Below are 18,926 nucleotides of genomic sequence, written 5' to 3'. Positions count from 1 at the left end.
CTGTAGATGCAGACTGTATGTTTAAGGCTTGTTTTATCATTCTAAGTCTATAACTAATCAGTCTTTCTGTCTTCATAGTGCTTTTGGGTGCCTGCATGTGTTGATATTTCATAGAGCTCAGCATGTGGTGGTTTTTAAATAACCAGCAGCTTTTACGAAGGGAAGGTGCCAGTGTGTGTGTGCTGGAAGGGGTTTCCTCAGGCATGGAAACGTGCTGTGCAGGAGAAACCGTTCTTCAAAGTTATTGTCTGATTGCTGCTCGTATTTCTAACGATGTGCTGAATTAATGAACGTAAGATTCACCAAAGCGTACTAAAATCAGAGAGTCTCAAAAGGAAATACCCAGGTTATTCAAAGCAGCTCCTTTTTTAAAGGTCTAATGCAATCAATAAATAGGGGTGGACGTGCAATAAGTTCCTGGTTTGAGCTCTCTCAGATGCAGATGTTGTTAAAGCATGATGTACCAAGAGATGTTTTCTGAATCTGAACTTGGTTTCTCTTCTAGAAGACATCAAACCGGACTGGTAGAATAAGGACTCTTCCATAACACGGAACAGGAACCAGCCTATAATCTCTAGCTCTCAGCAGCCCTACTCCACAGGGTTTTTCTTTTTCTATGACCTGCAGATGGATTTAACCTTTTATGAATTTGTGGTTTTAAAGAGAATCAAATTTACAGAAAACTGTAATAGTGATTTGTTCAGTTTTTCACTTGTATTTGCCACTGATCTGTGCGTTCTGCTTGGTTATGTTTCATGCCTTTTCAAGCTGTTAGCGTTGCAATGCTCCCCTTGTTTCCTTACCAGAATGCGGTGGACATTCCAAAAACAAAGCAAAACAAAACGATCACGATTTGAATTTGTTTAAAGGATCTCCAAATTTTTATCATAGAGCAAAAATTGCAGTAATTCTGTATTTCAGCTTGTCCCACGGATAAATATAGAGTGCATTTCTTGGTGACTCGCAAACAGCTGGGGCACTGCAGCCTTAGGGACTAACCCTGCCTGGTGCTCTCTACCTACAGCATTTAATGATTTCAGTGGGAACTCTGAGCCTTCGGCATCTTCCGGGATCGATCGAAGCGCGGAGGATTTTTGCACCCAACTGTAATGGATGTTATCAAAGGCTCAACACGCGAAATCCCCTCGGAGGAATTCTAGACCCTTAAGATAACAGAACTTGATAACTTCAGTAAACGGTTTGGGTGCGCGAGGACAGGCGTTGAGCAGATTGGCTTGCGTTAATAGAATTGCACTGACAGTGTTTCTTATAGGATTACCGCATCATTTTGTAATAAAATGCAGATTTTCTAATCAGGAAGCCAATGCTGGGTATGAACAATGAAACAGTAGTACAGAGGATTTGATTTTTATTTCTACAGTGTTAAAAGTGCACTTATATGCTGGTTTATTTACATCTTGGGGAGAGGCGAGAGACTGCAAATAGGGAGATTATTACTACTTTCTTTTTTAAAAAAAGAAGGCTTAAGGTAAATTTTAAGACTAAAAATGTTTAAGCAATTCTAAGCGAGGCTAGGCCCTTTGAGAAAAAAAGTTTAGAAATATTCTTAAAATAAATTTTTATAGTGTTAATTTTGTAATAATTTATGTTTTGCTATACTTCAGAGCTAACTGACCGTATAGTTTCAGAAGCAGTGTGAAACTTAGGAAAGTTGAAGCAATGTTTATATTTTTAAGATGTTCTTTGAATTATGTTTTTATTGTACATTTCTTCAGACTGAAAAAAAACGTGTACATATCTTTGTTATTTTTGCACAATTTTTGTCTCGTTCAGTTTTAGGAGCAGTGCTATGTTGATTATTTTTTTTTTGTTTTGTTTTAATTTATTTCGAGTTCTAAAATTGCAGGAGTTTCTCAATCTCAGTAACAAAGTCATCGTCTGTAATCAGCGAGCGGCTGTTTGTGGTTGTGGAGGCAGAGGGTGGTGGTGAGGTGCAGCGCTCAGCAGCGGGCAGGCAGTGCTGTGCTGCTGGGCGGGGGCTTTGAGCTCCTTGTGCGCCTCTTGGAACTGGGAAGCTGGAATATGGAGCCTGTCCTTTGAATGCTGCTTAATTGTTTTGTTTCAACCAGCTCACAGCTGACAACATTGGGGAACGTTAAGCGCCAAGTAAAACCCCACAGTCTTTCATCGTCAAATAACCATTATTTAATTACAAGTATCGAGAATTTCAGCCTGAAAAGCAAAATGGAAGCAAACGTTTGAATAAAATGGATATAAACTGGACCAGCCTATAATGCATTCTTAGTGTAGCATTCACTCGGTAGTTCTTTTTCGTTACCCTTTGCCTGAAAATTGTGATTTGTTTCCAGCAATAGAGGCTCAGAAGCTTTGGTTGTTACACATACGCAATGCATAGGCCCGTCAGCCATAAAAAAAAGCGACTTGGATAACTTGTATGCCTTCTTTTGTATCGATGTAACAATTGTAAATAGTGCTGATCGACCTTTGTAGAGAATAGTTTATACAGCATATTCTATTATTGCTGATTCTCAGTGAACTATTGTTTTAAAAAAAAAGAAGAAAAAAAGAAATTTTTCTATTTACACCTTATATTTTGTTATGCTGTCGACCCATGGCACTTTAACAAAACTCTGTGGGTTTTGCATAGCTGGTCAGTCATGGGGTATATTAAATAAATAACTGTTGTTGCACAGAAATGAATTTGCACCTGCTATATTGTGCTTTCCTACTACAGATTTTAGAACCTTTTCCAGAAGACTTTTGAAGAAAGCATGTCCAATCATTCTGAGAAAGAAACGCCATACTTGTACAGCCAATTTCTTTTCTACAACCCATATTTTGTAACACTAAGTATTTTCATTCTTTGTCCTGCACCTTTATGTATTAGCAGTATCAGATAGAATCCATTCCATGCTTGTGATAATTGTAAGCGGAATCAATGTCTAAAGTAGGTGTAAATAGTAAATTCTATGGCTTACAGTTTAAAAAAGGAAAACCAGAACAAACATGTATCTGATTGATACTGCCATGGTTCAGCACCGGGCCTGGAGATATTCTCTAGTGAGCGATTGTATTTTTGTTTTTGTTTTGTTTTGTTTTTGTTTTTTGCTTTATTATTATTATTATTATTAATTTTTTTTCTTTTTTTCTTTCTTTTTTTTTTTTTTTTTTTTTTTTTTTGTAACATGGCTTTGTAAATAAAATAATTTATATGTTTGTAAGAAAAAGCTGAGTTTTGCCATTATTTCCCTTCACAGGGGAGAAGCAGTTTGCGTTGCAGGGCTGCCCCTGTTCTTCCCCGGGGCTGACATGCGGGTGGATGCCAGCAGTGCGAGGCTGTGCCGGAGATCTGCCAGCTCCCTCTGCAGGGCTGAGCTGATCTGGAAATATGTTTGGCACTCGTGTCTAAAATATCCCTGTGCTTACACATCAGGACGTGTGTCCTCAGCCACCGAGGGTCCTATACCGATCAGTTATGCTTAAGTTCCTTTCCTTAGCTGAATGTGTTTTCTTCTTATTGGTGTAAGAATTAACCTCGCCAGAGCTGCTGGGTTGAGGAATTCTGACTTCAAGGAGCAGTGCAAATATACAGACGGTCTTTTTTGCTGTTGTTAATTCTAGAAATGCAGCCTTTATCTTTGCTGCGATCCTTGTTCTGTGTAAAAGCCCGCTCCAGTTACGGCTCAGATGAGACGTACCCTGTTGGGTGCCTTGTGAGCTCTATGCAGAGCATTGCTGGTTTTTCTCTCAGCAAACCTCTTCTGCTGGTCTGGGCAACGCGTACTCTTGTGTTGTTCTCTTAGGAACAACAATTTTGGAGATACTGTAGGGGAGAAACATCATTGCAGCATGGCCTTGGAAGCAAGAAATCAAGCTGGGGTTGTGTATGCATGCATTTAGAACAGGCAGAGGAGATAGCAAGCTGCCCTGGGTTACAGGAAACAGAAGTAGGAAGACTTTACCTTCCAGCTGAACAGCCTTCTGTGTAATGTCTCGCTTCTTCTTGATGTCTGTGGCAAAAGCTAATCCTGAACTTCCCCTTTACCGCACAGGATGTTTGGGCTGCTTATATTTTCATTTTTCTTTTTAGTCTTGAGTTTATCCTTTTCAGTATGCAGCAGAGAAACCAAATGGCATTTGGTCACAGGAAACATCGAAGTTTCATCTGAAAGGGAGCGATCTCCATGTAAGCTGGAGAGACACTGTGTTTGTAAGATGGTGTTTCTTACAGACAATAGAAATCAGGGCTACAACCAAGACAAGAGATTATTGCAGCCACGAGTTACTGGTTGCTCGCCATCATCACTCACAGCCAGCAGAGGTCAAGGACCCTGCGTTTATTTTCCAAATATGACTGAGTCATTTATTAGCACTCGCAGCTTTGCTGTCCTGCTTTACAAGCTGTTCTCTGTTTGGTTTCCCACACCCTTCGGGGTTATGCAACAAGTATTTTGCTTGCAACAGTATTCTCCTATTATCTAACACGCTCTAAATGCCACCGGTTGCAGAGGTAAGCAAATCACGCCAGAACTTTTTATTTATTGCACTCCAGTTCTTAGGCTTCTGTTCTTAGCAGAGAAATATTTGCTGTAGAAGCCACTGCTTTCTGCAACCAGGATCTGTTTTACTCATCCAAATCTGTCAGGATTGATGATTAGAAGCCAGGCCAAATTCTGGTTCCAGAAATGTTTGGAGGAGATTCACGCAGCAGATTCAGACTTTTGAACTGTGTTTATTTCATGCATTTTTTCCTGCTGTTTTTCTCCATGAGCACCTCCTGAAAGTTACAACTCCAAACAAGTACAGACCTCTTTTAAAACTTCATTTCCTAGGCTGAAAGCAGATGCAGCTGGTAACTCAGTAGCAGGCCCTGCTTTGAGTTCCCAGCTGCAGAATGCACGGTAGATGGCATGCATGCTCTCCCGTTCTCGTTTCGTAATGCATCACAAATTACATGAGCTGGATTCTCTTTTTTTGGGGAGGGAGGATGGTGCCTTCTGTAGTGGTTAGGGTTGACCTGCAGCAACATGGAGTCTGTGAGCAGCTCTCCCTACAGAAGGGAGAAAGGAAGAATTCCAAAAGCTTTCCTCATTTCAAGGGATGCTTGCCAGAAATCCTGAGGATCCAGGGGAGACTCATTTTGAAGGTAGAGCCACCAGAAGGGATTCCATGTGGTGCCAAGCATCCTACTGCCCCTCTGTGTGTTTTCCAAACCTGTCAGGTTTGGTTCTGAAGTTAAAGCAGGGTTTGGTTGATTCAGAGCAGCTCAGATTAATGTGACACCACACAGGACAAATTCTTCAGAAAAGCTGCTTGGCATAAAGTAAATGTACAGAATGCTACGGCTGTAAGGGCCTGGTGGTGTAAACAGTAAATGGCTGATAAACTTGTGAGTCCCGTGTGTCTGCATCTGGGTCTGGACCCAGCCAGGGAGGGGGAATAGTGACAAAGCATCACTGCAGAAGAGCAGCCATCCTCCTTTCCCAGTGGCAAATGTACTCAGTGCTGATTTGGAGAGCCGTGTCACAGGTGAGCACACGTGGCCTGGAAAGGATTACGTCAACCCTTTAACCTTCCCTACCATTGATGTATGGCACATCAGCCCATAGTCCTTAGATTCTCTCAACAACACAAAGCTTTCCATTCGCTTGGGTTGTCTTGCGGAGCTGGACACTTGCAAAGAAGGAAAATAGCCAAAGGGAAGTGCTCCTTTCAGCCGAGAACAGGCCAAGTGTATGTTTGCTCCTGGAGCATGTAACAGACTTGGTGTTGGGCTTTTTATCCTAACACTCTCCAAAGCCTCTTCTACTCTGCAGTGTTACTGGACCATTCACTCCCGTGAGTTCCAGTACTGACTCTTGTGAGTCTTTGTTTCCAAAGAGCCACAGACACCCTTCCACAAAGGCTGGCTAACTGTGTCACAGACTAAATGACATTACTTTCTGGAACAGCCCCACAACAATCCTCTGCTACATGCTGGGCTGCCAACCTCCATGTTTAATACTAGACCAGGCTGCCCAGGCTGCCCCATCCAACCTGGCCTTGAACACCTCCAGGGACAGGGCATCCACAGCCTCTCAGGGCAGCCTGTGCCAGCACCTCACCACTCTCTCTGTGAAGAACTTCTCTGTGCAGAACCTGTGGTGCCTGCAGGCCCTGCTCCTCTTTGTTTCACTCTTTAGGCCTGTTTGCAGTCTGTGTAGTCCTTTGTAATGAGATAGAAGTCTGAAGTTATGCGTTGTGTCCTACAAGAGGCTCATCTCCTGCCACAGCAGATAGTCTTATAGCAAAATTCAGTTTATATAAGTAACCAATTCTCGTTAAACACACAAAAATAGATTTGATCTTTGCAGATGTGATTAAAACTGAATTAGCAGCACTGCTGTGGTGAACCCAGGAATCATTCAGTTGTTTTGTCAAATCCTGCTTTTCTCCATCACCAGAAAAGCAGTTCCTCCCGTGTCAGCTCAGGTGGGCATCTCAGAGCTCACCCGAGACGTTTTTCAAGGAAATAAACTGTGCTTTCTTAACAAAGAAATGATACATATATATGTGTGTGTGTGTGTGTGTGTGTGTGTCCCCATGGGCTTCGCTTGGTGATTCCTGGATCCGTTCCTCACAGAGCGCGCTGACTGACTCCTGCGGTTGCTGTGCTCACACTGCAGGTGTCGGTTTGTGGCGGTGCGTTTCGCGCTGGTTACGGCCGCTGCCCCCTGAAGCAGAACCGCTCGGTACCACACGCCGTGGACTCACCGCCCCCTCCCGGCCCCGAGCACCGCCCCGCTCGGCCCTTCCTCCTCTGGCGGCTCTGAGGGCTGTGAGGGGCGGCGCCCGGCGGCTGTGGCGGCTGTGTCTCCCAGCAACGCGCCATGGCGGCGGGCGAGCAGCAGAGCCGCGACTACCTGGAGCGGCACGGGCTGCCCGCGCTGTTTCACCGCCTCGCCGCGCTGCTGCTGTACCACCGGCCCGGTGCGGAGCGCGGGGAGCGGCTGAGGGGAAACGGGGGAACGGGGGGAGGGAGACGGGTTCCGTCAGGAGACCGTCGGGGTGGCCGCGGGGAGGGGCCCGAAGGACGGGCTCGGGTCGCCCGCAGCAGCCCCGGCCTCGCTCCGTTACAGAGCGGCCGCGGCAGTTCCTGATCCAGACGCTGGAAGCGGTGCGAGCGGCGAGGCGCGGCGGGGCGGCCATGCCGGCAGTGCTGGACGAGGCGGATGTGGAGACCATGTTCCGCATGATGGACGCCGCGGGGCGCGGCTTCGTCACGGGCCGGCAGTGCCGAACAGGTCGGTCCCGTCCGCACTTGTGCCGACACAGCCCGCGCTTCGGGATGCTAAAGATGTTTACTGTTACAATGACATCCCGGCCGCGTTCTGCTTGTAAATCGATCCTTCGAAGACTTGCTCAGGGGCCGCTTTCCTTCCCCCAGCTCTTGAGACGCTGGGGCTGAGCACGGCGGAGCTGCGCGTCTGGGACGAGGAGGAGATCGGACTGGCCACGTTCAAGGAAGAGATGTGAGTGCGGTGGGAAGGGTCGTGCAACCCAGGCAGCATCAGGCAATATCCTGCAGGCCATAGCAGCATAGAATAGCTGTCGTTGCCTGATGTTTTACCACAGCAGAGGCCGTAACACGGCAATGAAGTGAGTTCCAGATTGTTCTAATTGCTGCTGGTTATGGTATCCTTCAAGGGACGTTGTTTGGTAACTTACAGCCACCATAAATAACCAAACCAGTTATCCGAACTTGCCTAACCAGATGTTCTCTTCTGTCCTAGGCTGAAAACACTGCTGGAAGGCTGGACCGTGTAGTAATTGGAACAGTGCTCTGCTCTGTGTATTTAGAATAGCTGTTTTGCTTCATCCATTTACTAGTGTGTCAAGCTGACTTTATTGCTATATGCACTTATTGTTTTATGACTATATGCACTTATTTTTTTCCCCATCCATTTTAGCTGTAAAGAACAAACAACAAAAACACATTTATGTTTACCAGGCACTAGAAATGTATTAATTACAATAATAAGATCGCCTGATTAAGTAGAAACCCCTTTTACAAATCCAAAGTGTGTGCTCTGGCATTTCTTCCTCCAACTGCGGCCTTTCAGTGCTGGTACAAAAAGAACATCATCAGCTTCAGGAGCTTCAGCACGTTCATGTTTGGAGAAAGACAGCACTGCCAAATAACAGCCTTTAAAGCTCAAGCACAAAGGAAGTCCTGTTCAAAAAATAGAGGGCACTTTGGGACAGCAAAAGAAATAAATTGAATTTTGAATTAGTGTTGATAAATAAAACAGTGATATATTCCTTCATTCCATGCCCAGCCTTCCTGTGCACATTTTAACACAGAACACCCATTGCATTGGGGATTCAGAAGTGGAAAACACATGTGCTTAAGTGAGAGTGCCCCAGCTGGCCACACTGTATGTAGCTGCGGTCGCACACATGCACCTGTATTCATCACATCAAGGTGACAGCACGGCAGCTCCACAAGGCAGATCATCAGAGAACAAGTAACACGTTCATTAGTAATGAAGGGCCCGTCAGCTTCTAAGTGTGCAAACAAAGCAGTGATGGAAAACAAAGTAAGACCTGTGTGGTTAGAAGACAGGACCGGAGCATCTTCAAGTCATCTTTCTGGAACTGTATGTAAGATAACTAAGCTTAGCTCACAGCTATGACACAGCTCACTGCTTATTTTTCTGAAACAAGCGATCTAGATTAAGTTTTAACCACTTCTGAAGAAAGTCTTTATTTGCCTGCATTTGGCCAAATAGCTCTCAAATTGAGAAGAATCTCAACATCCTGTTGTGCTAATTTGTAAACCCCCAGTTCATTTAACGCTGCTGTTGCTGATGGCTGGTTTGGTTGTAACGGTGCTTCGTTTTCTGAGGCTGACTGCAGTACTTCCTTCAGAAGCAAGGCAGAACCAACATTCAGATTCAGGATAATGCAAGCTTCTTTGATGCTATATGAGGGAAAAAGGTACACATAGATTAGTAATAGAAGCAACCACGGGATACTTAATTCTGTATGCCCAGCAACTAAGGAAGAAAGCTCCTGCTGACCTCTGAAATGGATCAGAAGTACTGAACTGGAAAGTACTGCATAAAACAATAACAAACATGAGGGTGAACAGTTATAGAACAAGGAGAAATGGTTTTAAACTGAGACAGGGGAGGTTTAGGTTAGATATTAGGAGGAAGTTTTTCACCCAGAGGGTGGTGATGCACTGGAACAGGTTGCCCAAGGAGGTTTTCTGATTTAATTCAGGTCTCCTTGCTAGATCATAGCTGGAAGTGCTGAGTGCCTGGTTCTGTAGTAGAGTTTATTGTTAAAAGGAGGTTGTGGATGCCCCATCCCTGCAGGCATTCAAGGCCAGGCTGGATGTGGCTCTGGGCAGCCTGGTCTGGTGGTTGGTGACCCTGCACACGGCAGGGGGGTTAAAACTGGATGATCATCGAGGTCCTTTTCAACCCAGGCCATTCTATGATTCTATGAAATAGCTTATTTATTCTTGCTAAGTATTTTCTGTTATAAATGTCAACACTGTGCCTTCCTAGGAGCACAGATGATCCACATATTTTAAGTGTTTCTTCCCCTCTCAAACTGAAAAAATCCTTGTTGATGTGTAAAACACATGCATCTGGACGTTCTCTTTTGAAATACTGACAGATGGGATTTCCTACTTACTGCTTGAAGTAGTTTTCTGGCCTCTTACAGTAGTGTGAAAACAAAGGAAAAAGATTTCTGCTCATGTCAAACTGAAGCTGTGCTGCTCCTCCTTCGTTGAAATGATTCGCCATGATTATCTGCCAACAGAAACGGGTGTACCTTCTGTTTAGGCCAGCCACCATCACCTACACTGTACCATGTGTATATTGTGAATACCCACCTCCTGATATATGTAAGTGTCCACTTTCTCTGCGAGCATTTGCCAGAATATCTTAAACAGAGAGTGACAGAGCTGCTGTTCTAGTTGAAGCAATCGGTCCCGTAGAGTCAACAACATTGGGCAAGCTGTGCTTGATAAAGACATTACTGCCTGCTCTGCTTGAGATGGTAAAGATAACCACCTGAAAGAAATAGTCACATTGAATTCATCACAGTGAAATTATTCATGTTACAATAGCTGAAGTTAAAATATCACTTAAATCTCAGCTGTTTCCAATGGTGCAGTTTTCTCCCCTTCCATGTCAAGGCTAAAAGTAATCACTGAGCTGTTGTAATTGTTTACTGAAGTATTTTAGGAACTCATCATCAACCAGCCAAGAAACCTTGAGATTCTGTGAAGACAGAAGCAGTCACTACATGCCATTTTTAATACTACTTTGCAGAGAACAATTCTCATCTGAACTATACTTATCCTGTTTTTTTAAGGTAATGTGCCCGTTTATTGCAGACGTACTTTAGAAAACATAATGTTAAATAGCTTTGAAGTCAGCGTAAAACCAAACCTTCAGATGCTTACTACTCTGAGCCCTTCCTATTCAGAAAACTGATTTTTCTTATTTTTCTATTCTTGCCTTTATTTGCCTCAGTGTTTTTAACTGAAAAAGAAACCACTGCAATATGAGAAGAGTGTGAGCAGACGGAATCACCTCTCTTTTTTGTACAGCTTTGCAGCATCTGTGACCTCTTTGAAGACGTGGTACACTTGACGACTCAACATATCGTGTTTCAGGCGTTCCAGGAGGTTGATCATTTCATCAAAGACAGAGCTCTCCATTGAAGCCAGCTGCCCCAGCTGCAGCTGGCTGACAGCATCGCTTTCTGCACAGACCTCCAGTTCAGCCTGCTGTAGCTGCAAGAAGAACTGGAGAAAGACAGTCAGATGTAAGTACTACCAAAAATAACCTTATTTGAACTTTTCATTTGTACTTGAACAGACAGGGGTCTAGAAAACACTCTTCTGACACTCTCATTGTTTTACAATTTTAAGATTATAAAAACAATTTCCTCATGGTCCCCATGTCTGTAAAAACAAAGCACTGTGCTTTAATCCTAACGGTGTAACTGATACGGGTTTCAAATACAACAGCAGACTGGTCAAAGGAACAGATTCAGAGAAATAATAAGTATGTGCTTTAAGACAGCAGAACACTTACAAATAGCCAAAATCACTTGTCCTTGTTCCCCATCCCATCTGCAACAATAAAACTAGAACAGTGCCTAGTAATCTACTAATATCTTTTTTTATTCAAGCTGATTTCATATTAAAACACAATAATTACTTACTACATTGTCAGCCCAGTCAGCCAGCACAGTTGCTATGTAGTTAACGGCATTGAGGATCGCACAGTATCGGAAGCCTAAAGAATCTCTGCTCTCTTCCTTCATTACTTGAGTTAATCGTATCCTAAAATCATCAACTAACTCTTTCTGTAGCCCCAGGAACTGCAGTTTTCTGGAAGCCGTTGGAAGATTCTTATACCTGTCTGGGAATTAATATAATGTTATCATTATAATATTATGTTTGGTATTTTCCAGCACTGAAGAAAAGTGTTTTGAACAAGAAACATTACTGGCAGTTCACTATATATCCTTACTACTATGAAGCATCAGACAGCACTTAGCTTCAAAACACCCAACTCACAACAGTATCAAGGAAACTACTCACTGCAAAAGCTAAATATGTAAACAAACAACATAACTGGGATTTCCATCCCATCATGGTTCTGTACTGTATTCTAACGCTTTAAGTAATGTTACCAGAGCTCACCATCTAGCAGTCTCATGGGGCTCCTGAAGCCAGATGCAGAGTACGACAAAGGCGGTGAGTATGCAAACAAGGCCTTCTGAAAACATCCTTGCTCCTGTTCTAAACAGCTATTAAGTAACATCTGCTTCTTAAGTTCTCACAGATTGAAAAGGAATAGTGTTGTATTTTTATTACTGCATTGTGACAAGTTGTAACATCTCTAGCATTAGGGTGGCAAATATCAAATGTCATTTTTCAGTTGTTACTTCCTAAATATGCCACTAGCTCCAGATTCTTTGTCCTGACATTTGTGTCCAAAACACAAGAGGAACAGGAAAACTCTGTTTATTTTAACTGTCACAGCACTGCAACAATTCTAAGTGGTGATTGTTGCTCACACAAGGAATCTTCAACACAGCAATCAATTAGCTGCCATTCTTCTGCTACTCATTAACAACAGGAACACCCATAGGTTCGCAGTTACCTGTTATAACTAACAGCAGAGTCATAAAAGTTTCTGCACAGTCTGGGACCTTCATCTCATCCACATCACTGATATCTTTGTACTGTGATACCCACGCAGCCTCTGATGAAAGCATAGAGTCCATTTTCTGAAGAGCAACTGAGATGCAAAAGAATTGTAAATGCTGTTAGTACTTAATAATAAAAACAATTCTCTAAAGCCCAAAAAACCTTGAATATAAAAATCTTTATCTCCAATAAACTGAATTTAACGTTTTCATGTAAAGAGAAACTACTGATGACTGGATTTATATAGAATCAGCTCCAGTAACAGCACAGCAGACACAAAAAGAACATGAGGGTTGACTGTGGTTTGTTTTAAATGACTGGTTCCTTTCCAGTATATTTCCTCTCCATTTCCTCAAAAATTAATACCTTCCCTTCGTTTCAATTTCAAGTCAGTCTTTGCACAAATAAGTGTATAACACTATCTAAAAATAAACATACTAGATCCCTAGATTATATGTTAAATAACCATACTAGATTAGGGGCAACGGTCCTATAAACTTCAGGAGCAGTACTGCAGCCAAACCAATTTTTAGTCAAAATAACCACAGAATACTGGAGTATCACAGAATGGTTGGGGCTGGCAGGGACCTGGGTCTGTATAACCAAACTCCTGCTTAAGGAGGAGCACCTATAACAGGGTGACCAGGGCCATGTCCAGAGAGCTCCCAAAGATCTCCAAGGAAACTCCACAGCAAACGAATAAAGATCGTGTCTCCTGTTAATAAGCTCCCTTTATCTACCAGAAGGCCACAATGGGGTCTACCTAGAGCTTTCTCAGCAAGAGGCAAGCCTCACTGGTGACAGGACAAGGGGAAATGGCCTGAAGTTGTGCCAAGGTAAGTTTAGGTTGGATGTTAGGAAGCACTTCCTTACAGAAAGGGTAGTTAAACACTGGAATAGGCTCCCAGGGAGATGGTTGAGTCACTGTCCCTGGATGTGTTTAAGAGCTGTTTGGATGAGGTGCTCAGGGATATGATTTAGCAGAGGGTTGTTAGGGTACTACAGTTAGGCTGTGGTTGGACTTGATGATCTTTGAGGTCTCCAACCTGAGTAATTCTATGATTCTCTTCTCCAGCCTGACAAATCCCAGCTGCCTCATCCTTTTCACAAGAGAGATGCTACAGTCCTCTAATCATCTTCATGGCCCTGTGGTCCCACTCTGATAACTCCACGTCATTGTTGTGCTGGAGGCCCCAGGCCTGGAAGCAGAACTCCACATGGAGCCTCACAAGGGCAGAGTAGAGGGGAACGGAATGGTGATGAGATCTCCTGGAGCCCCCTCTTCTCCAGGCTGAGCAGCCCCAGCTCTCAGCCTGTCCTCACAACAGAGGTGCTCCAGTCCCTTCAACATCTTGGTGGCCCTACGCTGGACTCTTTCCAGTATGTCCATGTCTCCCCACATAATGGTGGTGGGGGAAGAACTGGACACAGTACTGCTGCAGGAGTAGTGGTCTCACCAGTACTGAGCATAGAGGGAAGGAAGGATCATCTCTCTTGAACTGTTGGCAATACTTTGCCTAATGCAGGACACCATTAGCCTTCAGGACAGCAAGAGAACATTGCCGGCTCACATTCAACTTAGTGTCCACCAGGGCTTCTACATCCCTTTCTGCAGAACAGCTTTCCAGCTGGGTGGCCTCCAGTATGTCCTTGTGCCAGCAGTTGTTTCTCGCCATAACCAGCCCACCCATCCAGCCTGTCCACAGCCCTCTGGGTAGCAGCACAGCCCTATGGAGAATCAGCCACTTCCCATAGTCCTGTATCATCTGCAAGTTTACCGAGGGTGCACTCTACCCCAGTGTCCAGATCAGTACAAATGTTAAGCAGGACTGCACCAATGCTGACCCCTGGGCATTCTACTCACTGCTGACCTCAAAAACATGTCTTTTGTAGTTTAAGTGGCTCATCCTACCTGGGGAATCTATATATTGCCCAATCAGAATGAAAACATATACAGACCAACAAAATTCCTCCCAAGTCTTACATTTCTTTTCCACTGTCAGCCATCTCTGGAAGCAGGACTCTTCTGAGAGAATATGCATGCAACTGGGAAAGCTGCTGAGATAACCATGAACACTGAATAGCTCTCTCTCAAACAGAAGTACCTCATCCACAAGGTGACAAAAGAGAGTGTCGTCATATAACAGGAATGGAATATCAGCAGCCAGCTTCTCCAAAATCAGCATTACCAGAGCACGAGAGAATTCAAGCTTTTAAAAGAGAAAAAAAAAAAAAAGTGAATAGAAAAATCAGAGGTATAGATATGTATAAATATGTGCAAATGTATTTAACTTCTAAAACTGTTGCTGGACTGTGTTAAGTCTCACTGCACACTAAGATCAGCAGAAGAGTTGCTTGCACAAGCTGTCTGTGTAGGTACTTATACATACACAAAACCACTGAGGTGCTTACCCCAGCATTCACTGGCGATCCTGCCTTGTCCAATATTGGCTGGATTTTGTCATCAAGGAACTTGGCATGATTTCCAATCCACATGAGCACTTGTGTCAAATACCACTCAGGCTTATTTAAAAAAGAAAATTAAATTAGTGAACTCACTAATATACATAATGCTATTAAAAATACACTGTAGTAGCAACTGTCAGAGTGCAAATACACTTTGATTTGCCCAAGACTGTCAACACAAACACACAGATCTAAACTCTTACAAAAAGTGGCTCTCAAATCCTGCTGCAGAAGCATTACAGCAGTGCTAACGTTACACCTGTAAGAAACCTGCTTAAATGACAATTCTTGGATGAAAAGACTCAGCCTTTGGAGATAACTCATACAAAAAGCAAGTCAATTTCCAACTAGTAAACTGGACACATGGCAAACAGAATTACACTCGTTATATACCAGTAGCAGGATTCAGTATTTTCAGACACATGAACGTTGCAGAACACAACAACAAAAATCAAAGTCAGAGCTTTATACAATCTTTGAGTTCAAGCAATACTGAACACTGCAAAACAATTTGTAAAGACAAAGATTAAATTAATCTATGCTTCTGAAATGATGGGAGTGAATGCAGTAATGATTTGAGAAAGATTTAGGCAAGAGAAAAACATTGCCTAGCCCAGAAAAGATGTTAGTCCTCTCAAAGGTCTCCAAGCACTGCCTTAATGCCTGTCCACACTACAGTACATACAAGTACCACGTATTTTAAGAAACTGAATTTCCAAAATGAAAGCATTAAAGCTACGTAATTTAATGCTGCTAAAAATAGTAGCAATAAAATTAAACTGTTTTTTTTTCTTTCCATACCTTGCTTAAAACATTGGTTGGTTTATTTCCAGTGAAATGGTAGCGGAATCTTTTCTGCAGAGGATTCAGCATGATCTGTATTGGGAGGATAACAGGTGGTGATGGAGGTAAGGAGTACTTTTCTGGCAGCTGTTTGGGTTTGGTTAACAGCTCATCTCTAAGTTTGACAGTCAAGGAGAAATGCTGAATTTCTCTGTAAGTATCATTTAAATACAATGGGTTTACAAAAACAAATACGTTTTAGCTCTACCTCACTGTCCGAAGGCACACAAGCTATAAAATGCCTCCAATTTGAACAATGCTCAAAACGTTTCAGTTTTATAAAATATTTAACATAACTCTGGCTGCTAATTATTATTTATTCAATGACAATTTAAGTCACTGAAGTCAGTATGGTTTAGGAAATCACTATCATGAAAATAAACAGAACCCCATCATCATTCCCAAACCTGTACCCAAGAGACATCCATCCATGTTTTGTAAAAAACTATCAAAGATTCATTAAAATAATACTTGCAATATGTGATTTCCCACCTTGGTGCAAGTAGCCTGGTCTAACCAAACAGAATTGTTCCAGCGCCATGTTGCATAACATGACCACATTTATTCCTGTTTTGGGTTTTGTTTGTTCAAAACACTCCAGGAAAAAGAAAAATAAGAAAGAAAAAAAGCTTGAGTTTTATCTCTGCCTGATTTTACCCTCAAACTAAAGGAACAGGATGAGCAGCATCTTCTGATTTACCTCAAAGGCAGATCAGGATCGCAGAATAGAACCACAGAATCACCAAGGTTGAAAGATTCCCAAGATCATCCAGTCCAACCACCCACCTACCACCAATATTTTTCCACTAACCCACGTCCCTTAGTACAACACCTGAATGTTTCTTGAGTACCTCCATGGACAGTGACTCCACCACCTCCCTGGGCAGCTCATTCCCATGCCTGACCACTCTTTCAGAGAAGAAATTGTTCCTAATATTCAACCTCAATCTCCCCTGGCACAACTTGAGACAGTTCCCTCACCCTATCACCAGTTACACCAATCTCCATTCAAACAGTTGTAGAGAGAGCTGAAGTCTCCCCCAAGCCTCTTCTTCTCCAGACAGAACAATCGCACTTCCCTCAGCCATTTCTCACAAGACTTGTGCTCCAGACACCTCAACAGATTTGTTGCCCTTCTCTGGACACACTCCAAGGCCTCAGTGTTTTTCTTGTGGTGAATGGCCCAAAACTGAACAAAGTACTCAACGTGCAGCCTCAATAGAGCTGAGTACAGGGGGACAATCACTTCCCTGCTCCTGCTGGCAACACTATTTCTTACACAAGCCAGGATGCCATTGGCCTTCTTGGCCACCTGGGTGCACTGCTGGCTCATGTTTAGCTAAGCACCAACCAACACCCCCAAGACAATTTTCTTTACACTTTTAAAGGATACGATGTTTGCAATTTCAGAAGCTGGCAGAACAAAACCTCTAAATTGTTGTAAACATCAGAAGCGTTGGCTGGTGCAGTAAGGCCAAACGCCTGAGACTGCGGTGGCCCCACAAATGGCCAACGAAGCTGGGTCAGCACTTCTTCAAAGTCACTGCAACACAAAACACACACTTTACCACCAAGCTACGGCACAACATGGGACGAGGGAGTGATGAGATATCCTGTACCTTGACAACTTGTCCTTAAGAATTTTATGCCAAAATTTCACAGTGGATCTCACAAACGAAAGAAGATGAGAACAAGATGACTCCTGAAGTTTAATATCCAGTTCTGCCATAGATGCTAGAGTACTGGCTGCCTCCGGAACATTGTTGGTCATCAGATACTGCTGAATGTTATCACTATGAACACAAGAACATAAATACAAGAAGAGTTGAGCCAAAAATTCACTAAAGATAACACAAAAGAACCATCATATTGAGAAACTGGCAGAAAACGTGCTCAATCTGAAATACTTTAACGAGGTTACCACTCCCATCACATACATCCTACAGCAAGGATTCATGAACCAAGTTCTTTGTGTGAAGTTCCTTAAGTGGCTGAGAGACTGTCACCGAGACCTGAAGGCAGAAGGAAAGAAGGGAGGCCCGAAGTTCTGTGAAGCACTGCTCTTTATGGAACTTGTTCAAAGATCTGCTTTTCCTCACGCTTCCCAGGAGGAAAACTGGAAGCAAATTTCAGACTGCAGCAAACCCATCACATTTTCACAGCTCAGACCAAGTTGTTTCATAACTTAAGTCTCTCTGTACAAATTTTGACCCAAAGGAACCTTCCAATTTCTGACATTCTTTACAAGCATTACACAAAGTTTTCCACTGAAGGAAGCTACAAATCACATTAACTAAAACAGCACTGTTCATTCCCATTAGGATAAAATCAGTGTACCAGAATGAAAACTCAGAATCACAAAGTCTGAAGCGTAACATTTCCGCTCAAGATATTCCAGTATTATTTTAGTTCTTACACCATAATTTACAGTGGGTGAAGGAGTTCCATCCACATATCGACACAGTTACTGTTCTCTTCCTTAAGCCAGAGCAATAACTTCCAGTTCTCACCAGAGAACACGTTAACAGTTTATATGGCCAGATGACAACTTGCTGCTCTCGTTTATTCCTTAAATGTGATTATTTAACACTGAATCTTTGAAGAAGCTGTGTGATACCACTAGTAAGAACTCTCCACAAGTACATCGGCTTTACCTTAACTCTTCTATTTGGGAAATCCATTTCAGATAGGCCAGGTGATGCTCAATCTCCTCCACCTGGCTGATCAGCACCCCGAGATCCTCCATCCACGGCTCAGCTTTCTCTAAGTGGCTGCTGATGGAATCGGACAGGAGAGTTTCTTCCTCTAGAAGCCGATTCAGAGATTGTTTAGAGTCCTCTGCATTCTTTAAGGCGTTCTGAATTCTTTTAGGGACTTCGGATGAAACTGTGAGAACCTGCATATACAGACATGCATTAAGCTTCACACAGAAAAATCACACGGACAATGAGCACAGACACTTACCTGTTCTTCCAGCTGCCTCTTGTTTTCAGACAGCTTCTCAATGAGGCTGCCCAGCTTCTTCAGAGAATCATAGTCATTCCCAACTTCTCTTTCCACAAATTCTGAAACGTAGTACGGGATATCGCAGCGATCCGGATCTCTGACGACTTCTTTCTTCGGCACATTAACGGCTGCCATGCCTTCTTTTTTTTCCGCAATGTTATTTACGTAATTTCTACTTGGTTACCACTAAGGGAACAACACCAACTACCGACCTACTGAGGACACGGGGCTCCTGGGAACGCAGGGCGATTCCTCTTCACCTGAACATTAAACGAGGCCTTTAATAGCCATGCTGGCCTTTAAAACGAGGCCTTTAATAGCAATATCAAACCGCCGGCCCCGAAGCCCCTCGCTCCCCGCCCCGCCGCGTCAGCACAGCGCGGCCCAAGGACGCACACATCAC

The 18,926-nt window shown here is 43.2% G+C and overlaps 3 protein-coding genes and 1 long non-coding RNA gene across 18 annotated transcripts in view; 3 read left to right on the top strand and 1 right to left on the bottom strand.

Annotated features, from left to right (window-relative positions):
• Positions 1-3,209, top strand: part of ATXN7L1 (ataxin 7 like 1) — a 97,544-nt gene extending 94,335 nt beyond the window's left edge. For 7 of the 10 annotated variants that reach the window (XM_085513480.1, XM_015887115.3, XM_015848206.3 and 4 more), the window contains one exon: positions 1,025-3,209. In XM_085513480.1, coding sequence (XP_085369606.1) covers positions 1,025-1,168 — 144 coding nt within the window. In that variant the 3' untranslated portion in view covers positions 1,169-3,209. Of the gene's footprint in view, positions 1-505 lie in introns of all 10 variants that reach the window. The other 3 variants (XM_015887191.3, XM_085513512.1, XM_085513511.1) reach the window with 1 other exon arrangement.
• A 3,631-nt stretch (positions 3,210-6,840) lies between these two features.
• Positions 6,841-8,288, top strand: EFCAB10 (EF-hand calcium binding domain 10). The gene is made up of 4 exons (XM_015849048.3): positions 6,841-6,951; positions 7,101-7,265; positions 7,409-7,493; positions 7,755-8,288. The coding sequence occupies exons 1-4, from the start codon at positions 6,852-6,854 to the stop codon at positions 7,786-7,788; spliced, it is 384 nt and encodes a 127-aa protein (XP_015704534.2). The 5' UTR covers positions 6,841-6,851; the 3' UTR covers positions 7,789-8,288.
• RINT1 (RAD50 interactor 1) lies at positions 7,959-18,894 on the bottom strand. Of its 6 annotated transcripts, none has more exons than XR_014933554.1 (13): positions 18,482-18,894; positions 18,172-18,413; positions 17,137-17,310; positions 16,911-17,060; positions 15,476-15,632; positions 14,621-14,731; positions 14,314-14,418; positions 12,162-12,299; positions 11,215-11,414; positions 10,578-10,792; positions 9,872-10,052; positions 9,670-9,788; positions 8,698-8,944 (listed from the first exon to the last, which is right to left on the bottom strand). XR_014933554.1 is itself a non-coding variant. In XM_015848648.3 (13 exons), exons 1-13 carry the CDS (start codon positions 18,656-18,658, stop codon positions 8,728-8,730), a joined length of 2,307 nt encoding a protein of 768 aa, XP_015704134.2. In that variant the 5' UTR covers positions 18,659-18,894; the 3' UTR covers positions 8,698-8,727. The 6 variants fall into 6 exon arrangements, 5 of the variants coding, with proteins under 5 accessions (XP_085369675.1, XP_015704134.2, XP_032298255.2 ...); XM_015848648.3 differs by having other exon boundaries at positions 14,193-14,418; XM_085513549.1 differs by lacking the exon at positions 9,670-9,788 and having other exon boundaries at positions 7,959-8,944; positions 14,193-14,418.
• LOC146762290 (uncharacterized) lies at positions 10,676-15,813 on the top strand. Its single transcript, XR_014933567.1, has 3 exons — positions 10,676-10,812; positions 11,467-11,752; positions 13,284-15,813. It is a non-coding gene; the product is annotated as an uncharacterized LOC146762290 (long non-coding RNA).
• Positions 18,895-18,926: the final 32 nt, after the last annotated feature.

This window comes from Coturnix japonica, chromosome 1 (genome assembly GCF_054131305.1).
Source record: "Coturnix japonica strain WE chromosome 1, WE-NBRP24, whole genome shotgun sequence".
In the NCBI taxonomy this organism is placed as follows: Eukaryota; Metazoa; Chordata; class Aves; order Galliformes; family Phasianidae; genus Coturnix; species Coturnix japonica.
The sequence above is the reverse complement of the archived record's forward strand: the minus strand, read 5'-3'. Positions and strand labels throughout refer to the sequence as shown.

Coding starts and splice junctions, on each gene's coding strand:
- EFCAB10 (XM_015849048.3), top strand. CDS start 6,852: ATGGCGGCGGGCGAGCAGCAGAGCCGCGACTACCTGGAGCGGCACGGG. Junction 6,952..7,100: donor GCTGCTGTACCACCGGCCCG/GTGCGGAGCGCG, acceptor GCTCCGTTACAG/AGCGGCCGCGGCAGTTCCTG. Junction 7,266..7,408: donor GGGCCGGCAGTGCCGAACAG/GTCGGTCCCGTC, acceptor TCCTTCCCCCAG/CTCTTGAGACGCTGGGGCTG.
- RINT1 (XM_015848648.3), bottom strand. CDS start 18,658: ATGGCAGCCGTTAATGTGCCGAAGAAAGAAGTCGTCAGAGATCCGGAT. Junction 17,311..18,171: donor TCCCAAATAGAAGAGTTAAG/GTAAAGCCGATG, acceptor TTGTGTTCATAG/TGATAACATTCAGCAGTATC. Junction 12,300..14,192: donor GCTGACAGTGGAAAAGAAAT/GTAAGACTTGGG, acceptor TTTGCATCTCAG/TTGCTCTTCAGAAAATGGAC.